Source organism: Amphiura filiformis, chromosome 16 (assembly GCF_039555335.1).
Source record: "Amphiura filiformis chromosome 16, Afil_fr2py, whole genome shotgun sequence".
Taxonomy (NCBI): domain Eukaryota; kingdom Metazoa; phylum Echinodermata; class Ophiuroidea; order Amphilepidida; family Amphiuridae; genus Amphiura; species Amphiura filiformis.
The window spans coordinates 14,863,034-14,875,621 of record NC_092643.1 but is presented as its reverse complement, the minus strand read 5'-3'; the positions used below and the strand labels follow the sequence as shown (position 1 = coordinate 14,875,621).

General features: G+C 37.2%; 1 protein-coding gene across 1 annotated transcript in view; it reads right to left on the bottom strand.

The window, feature by feature from the left end:
- LOC140172446 (uncharacterized) overlaps nt 1-12,588 on the bottom strand; it is a 74,997-nt gene that overhangs the window by 3,297 nt on the left and 59,112 nt on the right. The window contains exons 37-51 of the mRNA XM_072195593.1: nt 11,414-11,689; nt 10,968-11,093; nt 9,806-9,925; nt 9,577-9,693; nt 8,984-9,106; nt 8,466-8,582; nt 8,037-8,159; nt 7,520-7,636; nt 7,088-7,210; nt 6,573-6,689; nt 5,789-5,908; nt 4,363-4,647; nt 3,203-3,466; nt 1,330-1,407; nt 3-35 (exon numbers count right to left, since the gene is read on the bottom strand). Coding sequence (XP_072051694.1) covers nt 3-35; nt 1,330-1,407; nt 3,203-3,466; nt 4,363-4,647; nt 5,789-5,908; nt 6,573-6,689; nt 7,088-7,210; nt 7,520-7,636; nt 8,037-8,159; nt 8,466-8,582; nt 8,984-9,106; nt 9,577-9,693; nt 9,806-9,925; nt 10,968-11,093; nt 11,414-11,689 — 2,139 coding nt within the window. The remainder of the gene's footprint in view (nt 1-2; nt 36-1,329; nt 1,408-3,202; nt 3,467-4,362; nt 4,648-5,788; nt 5,909-6,572; nt 6,690-7,087; nt 7,211-7,519; nt 7,637-8,036; nt 8,160-8,465; nt 8,583-8,983; nt 9,107-9,576; nt 9,694-9,805; nt 9,926-10,967; nt 11,094-11,413; nt 11,690-12,588) is intronic.

The following is a 12,588-nucleotide window of genomic DNA, read 5'->3' as shown; positions in this document are numbered from 1 at the left end:
ACCCTCTCCATCCCGACGTCTTCGACCATCAGCATCTGTAAAGGAAAGATTAAAGAACTCATTATCAGTACCAGAACAATGCCAAATATGGAATACAAGACCTTTGACCTTTGATGTACAACAACATGGTACGATCTATGGGAAACTGTGCACATCAATAAACACAATTTCTATCAAAAAAATCAACGACTGATATATAATTTAGATCCACAAAAAATATTGAGTTGGTTCTTCTCTTGGATTTAAATAATGCTTTAGAATGACGACCATTGTAATAATACAAACCAGAAATGTATCACCCATTGTAAGGATATGGCACATGTACTGAATACATGTGTACACCTTGGCTGACCTTGTGATTCACCTGGTGCAGGTATTCTAGCGGCATAAGGAGATAATGAGATTAACCCAGTGCAGTCATTGTCATAGCAGGGTATTATTATGCAATACTCATGTCCATATTTGGAACTCTCTTTGTCTGATTATGATCATGCATGCTTGCACTCCAATTATTTATTTATATGCATGTTATAAATATATCCATACATCATGTAGTGTGTATGGTTTATATTCTTTCATAGTTGTAAGAATATTCGCCGTCGACGTGATGACGTAACAGGTTTAACTACCCAAGCAATTCGCCTTCGAAGTGATGACGTAACAGGTTTAACTACCCAAGCAATTCGCCGTCGAAGTGATGACGTAACAGGTTTAACTACCATAGCAATTCGCCGTCGAATCGATGACGTAACAGGATTAACTACCCTAGCAATTCGCCGTCGAAGTGATGACGTAACAGGTTTAACTACCCAAGCAATTCGCCGTCGAAGTGATGACGTAACAGGTTTAACTACCCAAGCAATTCGCCGTCGAAGTGATGACGTAACAGGTTTAACTACCATTGCAATTCGCCGTAGAAGTGATGATGTAACAGGATTAACTACCCTAGCAATAGGTTAAAACAATTTTTTTAAATATCGCCCTGCACTACAAGCACGTTGCACTCATCACCTGTGTATGTCTGTAATCATACATTAAATACAATACCGCTCTTTTCAAAGATACTAATCTTACAGGTGCGAGTGATCAGCATGATATGGTTCGATGCAAATGTAGCACGTGAACGTACAAATGTAGTGCGATATATTCCAAAATTGTTTGTTTACCCATTGCTATGGTAGTTAATGTTTTTACACCATAACTTCTACGCGAATTGTATTTGTAATACCGTATATGAACGGGTTTGGGCTTGTGTTTGCAATATCAGAAGAATAACACGTGTAATGCTCATAATGTTTTCGTCTGATAAAATGTTGAACTTTGACATACCTACGCATACAAACATGTCTCCAAAATAGAAACAGTTTTGACTAGGTAGACATGGCGATGTGGCAGTACATATATTTCCTGTATAGTGAAATACAATATTTATGTTTATTAATGTTTAGAACCTCAAAGAAATGCACAAAAATGCTATAATTATTATATTTATTTATTACATAAAAAAAAAAAAAACCCACAGCAATACCAACGTGTGCTCAAAGAGCACTAAATTAAAGGAAAGGAAAACAAGACAAACAGTGCAAGCAAAATAATTGTTGGAGTGCTTTAACTGCAGCCTTGACGACATTGGCAGACAAGGTGGAATAACAGACAACATTTCAGGTAAACCATTGCTGAACTTTGGTCCTAGGTTGCAAAAGTGCAAGGCCGCTGAAAGACGGTGGGTAGAGAGCACGGGAATATATACATCTTGAGTTGGAACGTGAGTGACCTGTGAATACATTACGAGCAGATGGACTGTATAAAGGCTGGCAAGAATTGTGAAAACATAGCGCACAATGAAGGAGTCACGACGGACCTTCAGAGAGGGAAGTTTAGTTTGGGAATGAAGGCTGTTACGATCCAGGTCCCAAGATTGTAATATAACCAGGCAGGCAAACCTCTGAACAGATTCCAGGCGGGTCGTTAGGGTTTTTTCACTCAAATATACCGAGGATTAAAGATATACCCCAGGGTAATTCATTAAGGGGGGGTGAATTACATCTAATTTGGTCCTATAGAACTATCGGTGCCCGGTTAGATACCGATAACTCTTAACGTCACTCCCTGGAGAAGTAATACATTTTATCAAGCATCCCAGCAAACACAAAAACGTTTTAAAAACGTTTTAAATAAGTTATATTTTGGCTTTTGGTTTAGGTAAAAACGTTTTAATAACATTAAAATGTCGGGTTATATAAAGGTCATAAAAACGTTTTAAAACGTTTTGTATGAAAACACACTACAACAATGTTTTCAAAATGTTATTGTAAACTATTATTGCAAACATTTTTTGCCAAATATTTTGTGAACACTTAAATAACATTGTGTTAAAAAATTTGTACCCAGCAAAGACAGAAATGTTCTTAAAATGTTTTTCCAAAACGTTTTAATAACATTTAAATGTCGGGTTATATAAAGGTCATGTAAACGTTTTAAAACGTTTTGAATGAAAACACTCTACAACAATATTTTTAAAATGTGTTAAAAATGTTATTTGCAAACATTTTTACCGAATATTTTGTCAACATTTAAATAACATTATGTTAAAATATTTGCACCCAGCAAACACAGAAATGTTCTAAAAATGTGTTTTTTTTTTCAAAACGTTTTAATAACATTTAAATGTCGGGTTATATAAAGGTCGTTATTGAAAATATTTTGGGCAAACGTTTCTCGCAAAATATTTTTTCAACCCCAAACTAACATTCTGTTTAAAATGTTTTGTATCAAGTTTTCAAAAATGTTTTTGGAATGTTATTAAAACGTTTTTATACCCTTTATATAACCCAACATTTAAAGGTTTTCTGTAAAACATTTTGTGTTTACTGGCAGTAGATTATCAAAAATGTTTTTTTAATGTTATGAAAACGTTTTATACCCTTAATATACCCTTTATATAACCCGATATTTAAACATTTTCTGACAACCTTTTATAACCTTTTGCGAATGATGTCGAAAACGTTTTGTGTTTGCTGGGATAATAATTAACAGTATACTGTTATTGTATTTCATTTGAATAAAAAAGGAATGCACTATACACTTGTTCAGGGTACGACAAATAGAGCCATCAGTACCTATTCGGGCACCGATAGCGCTATAGAACCAAAAAAGATGTTATGCCTTACTGGTAAGTGTTTATATATATCTTACAACTTACCTTCTGTGTATGTGTAATTAAAAGTACAAGTTGCAGAATTGCCACTCGCATCTGTTGCTGCAGCGGTTATAGTAGTCGTCGTACCAGAATTAAACCCGGTCAATGTGTGCTCTGATAAAGCAGTAGTTGACAAAGTTATAACCATACCGGCCACAGTGGAGTAACGAATAAAATCAATTTGGGTGTTGTCAGGAAAGGTAGTGCTTGGTACCGGGAACGTAAGTGATGTCGTGGTGCCACTAGATGACTGTGGACATTGCAAATCTGAGAATTAGAAGCAATTTAGTAATTTTATCTTTTGTAGCTGTTACCACGATATCAATGTAAATAAGATATTGGTGTTAGTAGTGATAAGGAACGTGAATGATGTGAATTGTGAAGCTGATGGAGCCGAACCCTGGGACACCTACATGCTAAGAAAAAGTTTGTAAACAAGCTCGCCCTTGTACGTATATACAAAGTAGGTTTCATCATGCTCATCTGGTAATTTGTGGTGCCCCTGGTAACGGAAAACATACCCGTTTCATCTTTATTAGCAATTATTTTGTGGTCTTTCTGTTACCAGACACGCCAAACCTTGCATACTTTTTTTAAAGGTTTTGTGAATTTAATGGACTATTCCAGTTGAAATCATCCCCTATGGAAGACAGGACCTTACTCTTCCACTCAGGGAGTGTAAATGTCAAATGGGGTTACCTGAATGGGTGATTCCATTCAAATCTACACCCCCTGTGCTGGAGATTCCGATAGTCTTCAATTGGGGGTGTATGGATTTCAATTGGAATAGCCCAAGGTAATCCATAGATGTTTCTGACCAGATATTTCAAATATTGAGACAAATATAGCTGACACACAAGAGGAATGGTATGGGTTCTATAAGGGAAATCCCCAGGCTTGATATGATGTGCATGATCTTTCTTGGGAGGGAAAAACGCCTTAAACTTTTATTTTGTTATAATATTGACCTTAACTCAAGAACTGCAAGACCTATAGAAATATCAATTGGCTTTATCAATGTATTATTACGTACACTTTAGTTGAATGGTTTAAACTGTAAATATGTGACCTTTGCCATCCCACTCGCGTTAAAACAGCTTGAAATGAATAAAAGTCAAGCCTTGAGTTTCTGAAGCTTGTCTTTTGCTCTAAATACTACATACCAGTTCTGAAGTACTGGAAGGCACATGTTGCTGTTGACACTCCATTACTTGCCGTGACCGTTACAGTGTTGGAACCAGCTGGCAAATCCAACGAGTGTGGCGTTGTCGTAATTGGTCGCGTTACAACAAGAGCATCGATCTGGTTAGCCTGTTGATTGGTATTGGTGTATGTTACCTGAACGTTACCCGTGCTACCAAAGTTGTTCAGACTTGGTGAGTATGAGATGTCGGAGTCAGAAGAAGTTGGAACAGTAGATGGGCTACATGTGACACTTGGTTGTGAAGCTGGTTAACAAAATACAAATTGCAACACAATTTTCATCCAATTGGTTTCGAGGAAAAACTGTTGCTAGCAATTATCTGCTTTTAACCTACTGTACTTTAAATCATGATATTTGCCTGTTTATTTCTGTTGTTCATTGTAAGCTGTAAAGATTATTTTCTGATCGTAATTCACTTAATTAATGCTATTGTTCACACGTTGCTGGGTAGCTGGTTTATCAAAAAATCCAAATTATAACTTCACTTTCTATAATAAAACACAGATTAGTCGTCTGTTCCCTGGTCGATCACTTAAAATCGCAAAATGATGTACCAGTCATCTATATTATGGGATAAGCGACTGAAATCACGTGACGTTTCGGATGGATGTATCCTAGGTCTAGATAATAGGTCTTGACCATTAGCGGCCATTATACATGAAGTTATTCACGTATCGAAATACTAATAGAATTAGACCGTCTGACTAGCTAGACCGCCGTCATTGTATTTCCATTCACTCCACATAGGATGTTGCGAATGTGGAGGAGACTACAGCTGTAGTGACGGACACGCATGCGTTAACAACTTTCCTATAGCAGACTCAAACCCATCGTGGGACGTTTTTCAAACAAATCCATGCTACCGGACGATCATGCATATCACGCTATAAAGCACGAGGTACAAATAATCAGAATAATTGATCGGCAGCCTGGATTTGTTGGAAAAACGTCCCACGATGGGTTGAATCTGCTTAATATAGGTCCAGCATTGTTGTAACCACTTGACCCGGCATTGCGTCAAGTAAATATCACCCTCATGTACTTCATTCGAAGTTAATTATTTGTGGTCAACCCCTAAACACATTGTGTTGTTGCTAGTTCTTAGTAATAGTATATACAATTAAAACCATTCAACCAATAACGTCTTCCTGACAAATAAATAGATATACAATTTGAGCATTCCATACAAAATGCGGTTTAAATTGAGACAAATTTCGTCCTCTTCATCGTGTTTGTGTAACGATGTTGTTCATTATCTCCGGAGCCAGTATCCACAACTGCTATTTGGTACAGAAATGCAACATTATTCTTAAGACGGAAATGACATAATTTGTGTAATTTATGGGAATGCGCTAATTATGAGCTTGTATCTATTGACAACATACCGGATTGGCAACGTGGGCCTGTGAACCCGTTGGTACAAATGCAGAAGTAAAAGTTGCCCATATCAAACGGTATACATTGGCCATTATTCAGGCATGGTGATGGTGAACAAGCATTTGTCGCTAAAATAATTTAAAAAAAAGAACGGGTGAATTACGGACAGGGTGAGAAAAGTATTATACACTTTTTATGTGAGGATATAATACGGTAGACAATAAACATGGCTGACAAACTTTATTTTACGTATACCATTGTGTACTGAAATATCTTTGAAACGGTTGTGGTATAGATGAGTTGACTTCTGACGTCAATACCTGGCAGTATGCGCATGCATCATCACAATTTCCATTGTTTTTTGCCTGGCAGTATGCGCGCGCATCATATTTTGTTCAGGGCTCGTGTTTTTAAAACTCCCGCCATATCAATAAGGCTATTGAACAGTGTAGTGGTTGCATGGGGTTCAATTATGCATATCGATACACCAGTTCTTTGCCTTTGTTGATAAACATTGAGGTCAACTCATCTATACATAGTATACACTAATGATTCTGTCGTCTATGCTAAACTACCAAGTGGCAACAAGATATTTTTTTAATATTTGTGTAAATAAGAAACTGAAACTAAGCAGTTTATCAGAGTAGTGACACTAATATCTACATTTTATACTATAATTTAAGCATGATGATAGCTTGAAGGCGTGAATATATTGCAGTGATATTGATCTTTTGTCTTTGTTAATAGGTGATGAATTTGTCAATTTGGTTTAAAAAAGAATTGATAACTTACGTGATATCTGACAACGATCGCCTGAGTATCCACTGACGCATGTACAACGGTAAATATTACCTACTGGAGTACATTGACCACCATTCAAACATGGTTCAGATGCGCAGGCAGTAGGAGCTGAAAAATTGAAAAATGTGTACCAAATGTCACCTTTTGATGTATTAAATGACCTAATATAGAGCGAGATAATTGAAAAGACGAAAGCGTCGAAAAGCGTGGATTGTCGTGTATATGAAAACCCTTGTAGAAAGACCTATTTTGATTTTTGATACTCCCCAGCAACTAAGTTCTGATTAAAGAGGATTGATAGCAAGTGCATTATGCCAAATTTGTAATATAGTCATATATATAAGTACACCCCCACACACGCATGATTTTTGTTCCCTGTCTCCATGGCAACACCTTGTACTAGCCACTCTCCGACAGGAACGAATTTCCCCTCAAAAAGAAATGACGAAATGTTTGTTATTTAAGAAAGCATTTTGGGAACCCCTGATTATCTATCAAAAACATACGCAATATCTGACAACGTGAGCCTGAGAATCCGTTGACGCATGTGCAGAAGTAATTGTTGCCATCATTGAAGATTGTACACTGACCACCATTCAGACATGGCGATGGTGAGCAAGCATCAACAGCTAAAATAGAATAATAATAGATCAAGAGCGCTTGAAAATGAAGAAGCGGTGAGATAGTTGTTCTCGAGTGTTCATGGTTAAGATAATTACAATGGCAACTAGATATTTTTTTTTAAATATTTGTGTAAATAAGAAACTGAAACTAAGCAGTTTATCAGAGTGGTGACACTAATATCTACATTTTATACTATAATTTAAGCATGATGATAGCTTGAAGGCGTGAATATATTGCAGTGATATTGATCTTTTGTCTTTGTTAATAGGTGATGAATTTGTCAATTTGGTTTAAAAAAAGAATTGATAACTTACGTGATATCTGACAACGATCGCCTGAGTATCCACTGACGCATGTACAACGGTAAATATTACCTACTGGAGTACATTGACCACCATTCAAACATGGTTCAGATGCGCAGGCAGTAGGAGCTGAAAAATTGAAAAATGTGTACCAAATTTCACCTTTTGATGTATTAAATGACCTAATACAGAGCGAGAGAATTGAAAAGGCGAAAGCGGCGAAAAGCGTGGATTGTCGTGTATATGAAAACCCTTGTAGAAAGACCTATTTTGATTTTTGATACTCCCCAGCAACTAAGTTCTGATTAAAGAGGATTGATAGCAAGTGCATTATGCCAAATTTGTAATATAGTCATATATATAAGTACACCCCCACACACGCATGATTTTTGTTCCCTGTCTCCATGGCAACACCTTGTACTAGCCACTCTCCGACAGGAACGAATTTCCCCTCAAAAAAGAAATGACGAAATGTTTGTTATTTAAGAAAGCATTTTGGGAACACCCTGATTATCTATCAAAAACCTACGCAATATCTGACAACGTGAGCCTGAGAATCCGTTGACGCATGTGCAGAAGTAATTGTTGCCATCATTGAAGATTGTACACTGACCACCATTCAGACATGGCGATGGTGAGCAAGCATCAACAGCTAAAATAGAATAATAATAGATCAAGAGCGCTTGAAAATGAAGAAGCGGTGAGATAGTTGTTCTCGAGTGTTCATGGTTAAGATAATTACAATGGCAACTAGATATTTTTTTAAATATTTGTGTAAATAAGAAACTGAAACTAAGCAGTTTATCAGAGTGGTGACACTAATATCTACATTTTATACTATAATTTAAGCATGATGATAGCTTGAAGGCGTGAATATATTGCAGTGATATTGATCTTTTGTCTTTGTTAATAGGTGATGAATTTGTCAATTTGGTTTAAAAAAGAATTGATAACTTACGTGATATCTGACAACGATCGCCTGAGTATCCACTGACGCATGTACAACGGTAAATATTACCTACTGGAGTACATTGACCACCATTCAAACATGGTTCAGATGCGCAGGCAGTAGGAGCTGAAAAATTGAAAAATGTGTACCAAATGTCACCTTTTGATGTATTAAATGACCTAATATAGAGCGAGATAATTGAAAAGACGAAAGCGTCGAAAAGCGTGGATTGTCGTGTATATGAAAACCCTTGTAGAAAGACCTATTTTGATTTTTGATACTCCCCAGCAACTAAGTTCTGATTAAAGAGGATTGATAGCAAGTGCATTATGCCAAATTTGTAATATAGTCATATATATATAAGTACACTCCCACACACGCATGATTTTTGTTCCCTGTCTCCATGACAACACCTTGTACTAGCCACTCTCCGACAGGAACGAATTTCCCTCAAAAAAGAAATGACGAAATGTTTGTTATTTAAGAAAGCATTTTGGGAACACCCTGATTATCTATCAAAAACCTACGCAATATCTGACAACGTGAGCCTGAGAATCCGTTGACGCATGTGCAGAAGTAATTGTTGCCATCATTGAAGATTGTACACTGACCACCATTCAGACACGGCGATGGTGAGCAAGCATCAACAGCTAAAATAGAATAATAATAGATCAAGAGCGGTTGAAAATGAAGAAGCGGTGAGATAGTTGTTCTCGAGTGTTCATGGTTAAGATAATTAGAAAGTACTACATACTGGACTACAATTGAAGATTAAATTAAAAAGACTAGTTTGCGTCTGACGTCAGGGCAAAGGCGCGACGTGATTGGTTGCTGACCTGCGCAGTACAAGTCTAGTTGACAGAACGTCATATGCAAACTAGTCTTTTAAATTCGGTCTTACACTTACAATTATACACTTGCCGGAGAAGGTCACCAATATCACCTAAAAATAAAGCCGCTACTATAAATGACTGCTACTTACGTGGAAACTCCTGAAATGGAAGCCTAAGATATTGTTGATGTTGATCATATAGTTACATGGAGATAGGACTATGAACAATTTAATGTTTGACATTGAGTATAGAAAAAAATAAAATTCATAACGGGATTGATAACTTACGTGATGTCTGACAACGATCGCCTGAGTACCCATTGACGCATGTACAAATGTAAATATTACCTACTGAGATACATTGACCACCGTTCAAACATGGTCCAGATAAGCAGGGAGTAGGAGCTGAAAAAATTGTTTGTACCAAATGTCAAATAACTTTTGATGTATCAAATGACCTAACTAATACTGAGCGAGAGAGAAATGAAAAAAAATTTAATTCACAACGGGAACTTACGTGATGTCTGACAACGATCGCCTGAGAATCCACTGACGCATGTACAACGGTAAATATTACCTACTGAAGTACATAGGCCACCGTTCAAACATGGTCCAGATAAGCAGGGAGTAGCAGAAGCTGAATAAGAGTTAAAATATGTGTCAACTATGAAAACCAAATTAGAAAACTATGGATGGGTACTTATTTGGAAATAGCTGTGAATTTGACGTTGTACTCCTACTTAAAGCAACCACATTTGGCACTAAAATAGAAAACTGTAAAACTATTTATACTCTTGGTCCTTTCCCCCATATCTCACTCGGGGTTATTAATCAGTTTGTCTTACTTTCGTACTTCTAGAACGTAAATGGGTTCGAATATTTTATCAAATTAACAGCACTCAATTGATATCAACCACAAATTTATTTAATTTTATTCTGCCAAATGTATCATAAAATTCCAAATCAGAAAGCATTCCTTATCATGTTTACGACCAAAATAGGATATACATCCACTGAAGTTTGATTGATACACAACGATTTTAAAAAAAAGCAGGGAAGTACTCACTTAAAAAGGATGACGAGGATGTGCGGTAACATCGACCCAATTTTTCAATGACCCTCTTTTTGTTTTACTGTCACCAGCTGGTCCCTTCTTTCAGTAGCACTTAACGAATTTTAACGAATTTTAAATAAGCTCTCATCGAATCGGAATGACTCACTTTTTCTCTCAAAATTACCAGAATTTAGTCTTTTTTTACTCAATTTAGACTTATTTTTGACATTTTGTATTTCGGCACTGTTTTGGGCCCATCATTTTGTCTCATTTTTGAGGGGCTTTCACCCAATGATCCCCTTTTCTGGCGCAAAATGTATCACCAAAAGACCCCCAATTTTGAACCGCGGTCTACACACTCCCGTCACATCGAAGTTGAGTGCTGTTCTTCCCAGATTTAATCCCGTAGCCAGAACATATGGGGTGAGGGGGAGGACTTAGGATATAAACCTTTTACAAAATAATGTTAAAGGAGAGTCACGGTAGCCTCTCAAAGGTGGACTTTTGTGAATTCGTCTTTATATTTTTCTTTGGACATGCCCACAGAAAATGGATCTTTCAGTGGATTTTCAGTGAATTGGGGGGGCACCCTTGGCTACGGGCCAGTGAACAAAGTAATACTTACACATTTGGTCTTGGCATTTATTGCCCGTGAATCCGGCAGGGCAGGCGCATTCATAACTATTAGTGATTTGACTACATTGACCTCCATTCTGACACGGTCCCGCCAAACATGGATTTAGCGCATTCACTGAAATTGAAAACAGGGGGTAAGTTAGATGTCAAGAAAGGCAAAAATCTGGGATTTACCCACATATTTGAAACAGGTTGGCCACTGACGAGGTTTGCAATATCTCCCAACACTTTATTACGTCACCGCACCGGTAAAATCATTCCAAGATGAAATAAACTCGTATGTTCAAATTGCACATTGTTTTCCAGCATGGTCTGTACTTAACAACATATCAGAAGTACTTGCCTTTGGTTATAATGAAATGTTTAGATCGTTTTTGTTCTTACATTAAGATATAAACCATTACGCTTTATACCTTTACAGTCTATTAGACCTACCTAATGCACCGACACGGAATTCACAAGTAGCCTCATTCCCAGAAGGATCAGTAAATGTGTAAACCAAGTTCGTAATATATTGCTGCCCGACTTGAAAGTATCCAGACGTTGTATCTGTGTCAAAAGGATTCCCGCTTTCTATAAGGGCCATACCGGAATCATCTGTGGCGGTGGGTATAGTCCAGGTCATCAATTGAAAGAATATGCCATCACCTGCGTCTGCTATGATGTCGTTAGGACAGGAGGTTAATGTTGGAGGAGTGACGTCTCCATCAGCTGAACAATAAAAAAATATTCTCAAGCGGTTAGTCACTTGCAGCTTTACAGATCGCTGCAAAACTAAATAGTAAAAAATTCTAGTAATATTATTGGTCAGTGCAAAACACGCGGAAGCCTCTATAGCGTTTTGAACTCGGCAAAGCGACATCACGTTTACATTTAAGCGACAGATGTAAACCATTATGTTATAAACCAACCGGAACAATTCACCTTTTTGTTACCATGGTTACTGGCAAAGGTCATTGAAATGCGCAGTAAGGATGCTCGCTAGCGATGTGTGCAAATCGGCGTGACGTCAGATGACGACATCAGAGGTCGAAACGCAAAGGCTTATGGGATTTACCGAAAAGGTGAATTGAAATGGCAACTATGTTGGATGATAGTTGTAAGATGACAGACGACATGCCTCTCGATCGATTACCCAACCATTTATATCATACCTACCACCTGTTTTATTATATTATCATGCGAAATTCCGATGAGACCTCCAGGAGGACATAATTTTATTTAAATGAGGATGACTTTGTCATGAGTGACGTTGTATTGCACACCCTCTATATTGAACAGCCGGGTTGACGCTTCTGAACATAGAGGTACGTAAAGAGACTAATGTTTATATTTGTGGTCAGTATTCAACTGTATACATGAAAGCCATATTATAACATTTTGTTACAAAATAGATTAGTATTTCTTTGCCATAAAATGTTAGCTTTTACTGTCAGATATATCCCCTTTTAATCTTGAGCCGAACAACTACGGCAAAGCAAAGAAAATTGGAATTTACTACCAGCGCCGATGTCGCCAATACGTATCACTGCTTCGGTCATGTCACGGTACGATCCTTTGTTGTGTAGATCATCGTCACGCGCGTCATGTACTTACAGTGTTATGAATAT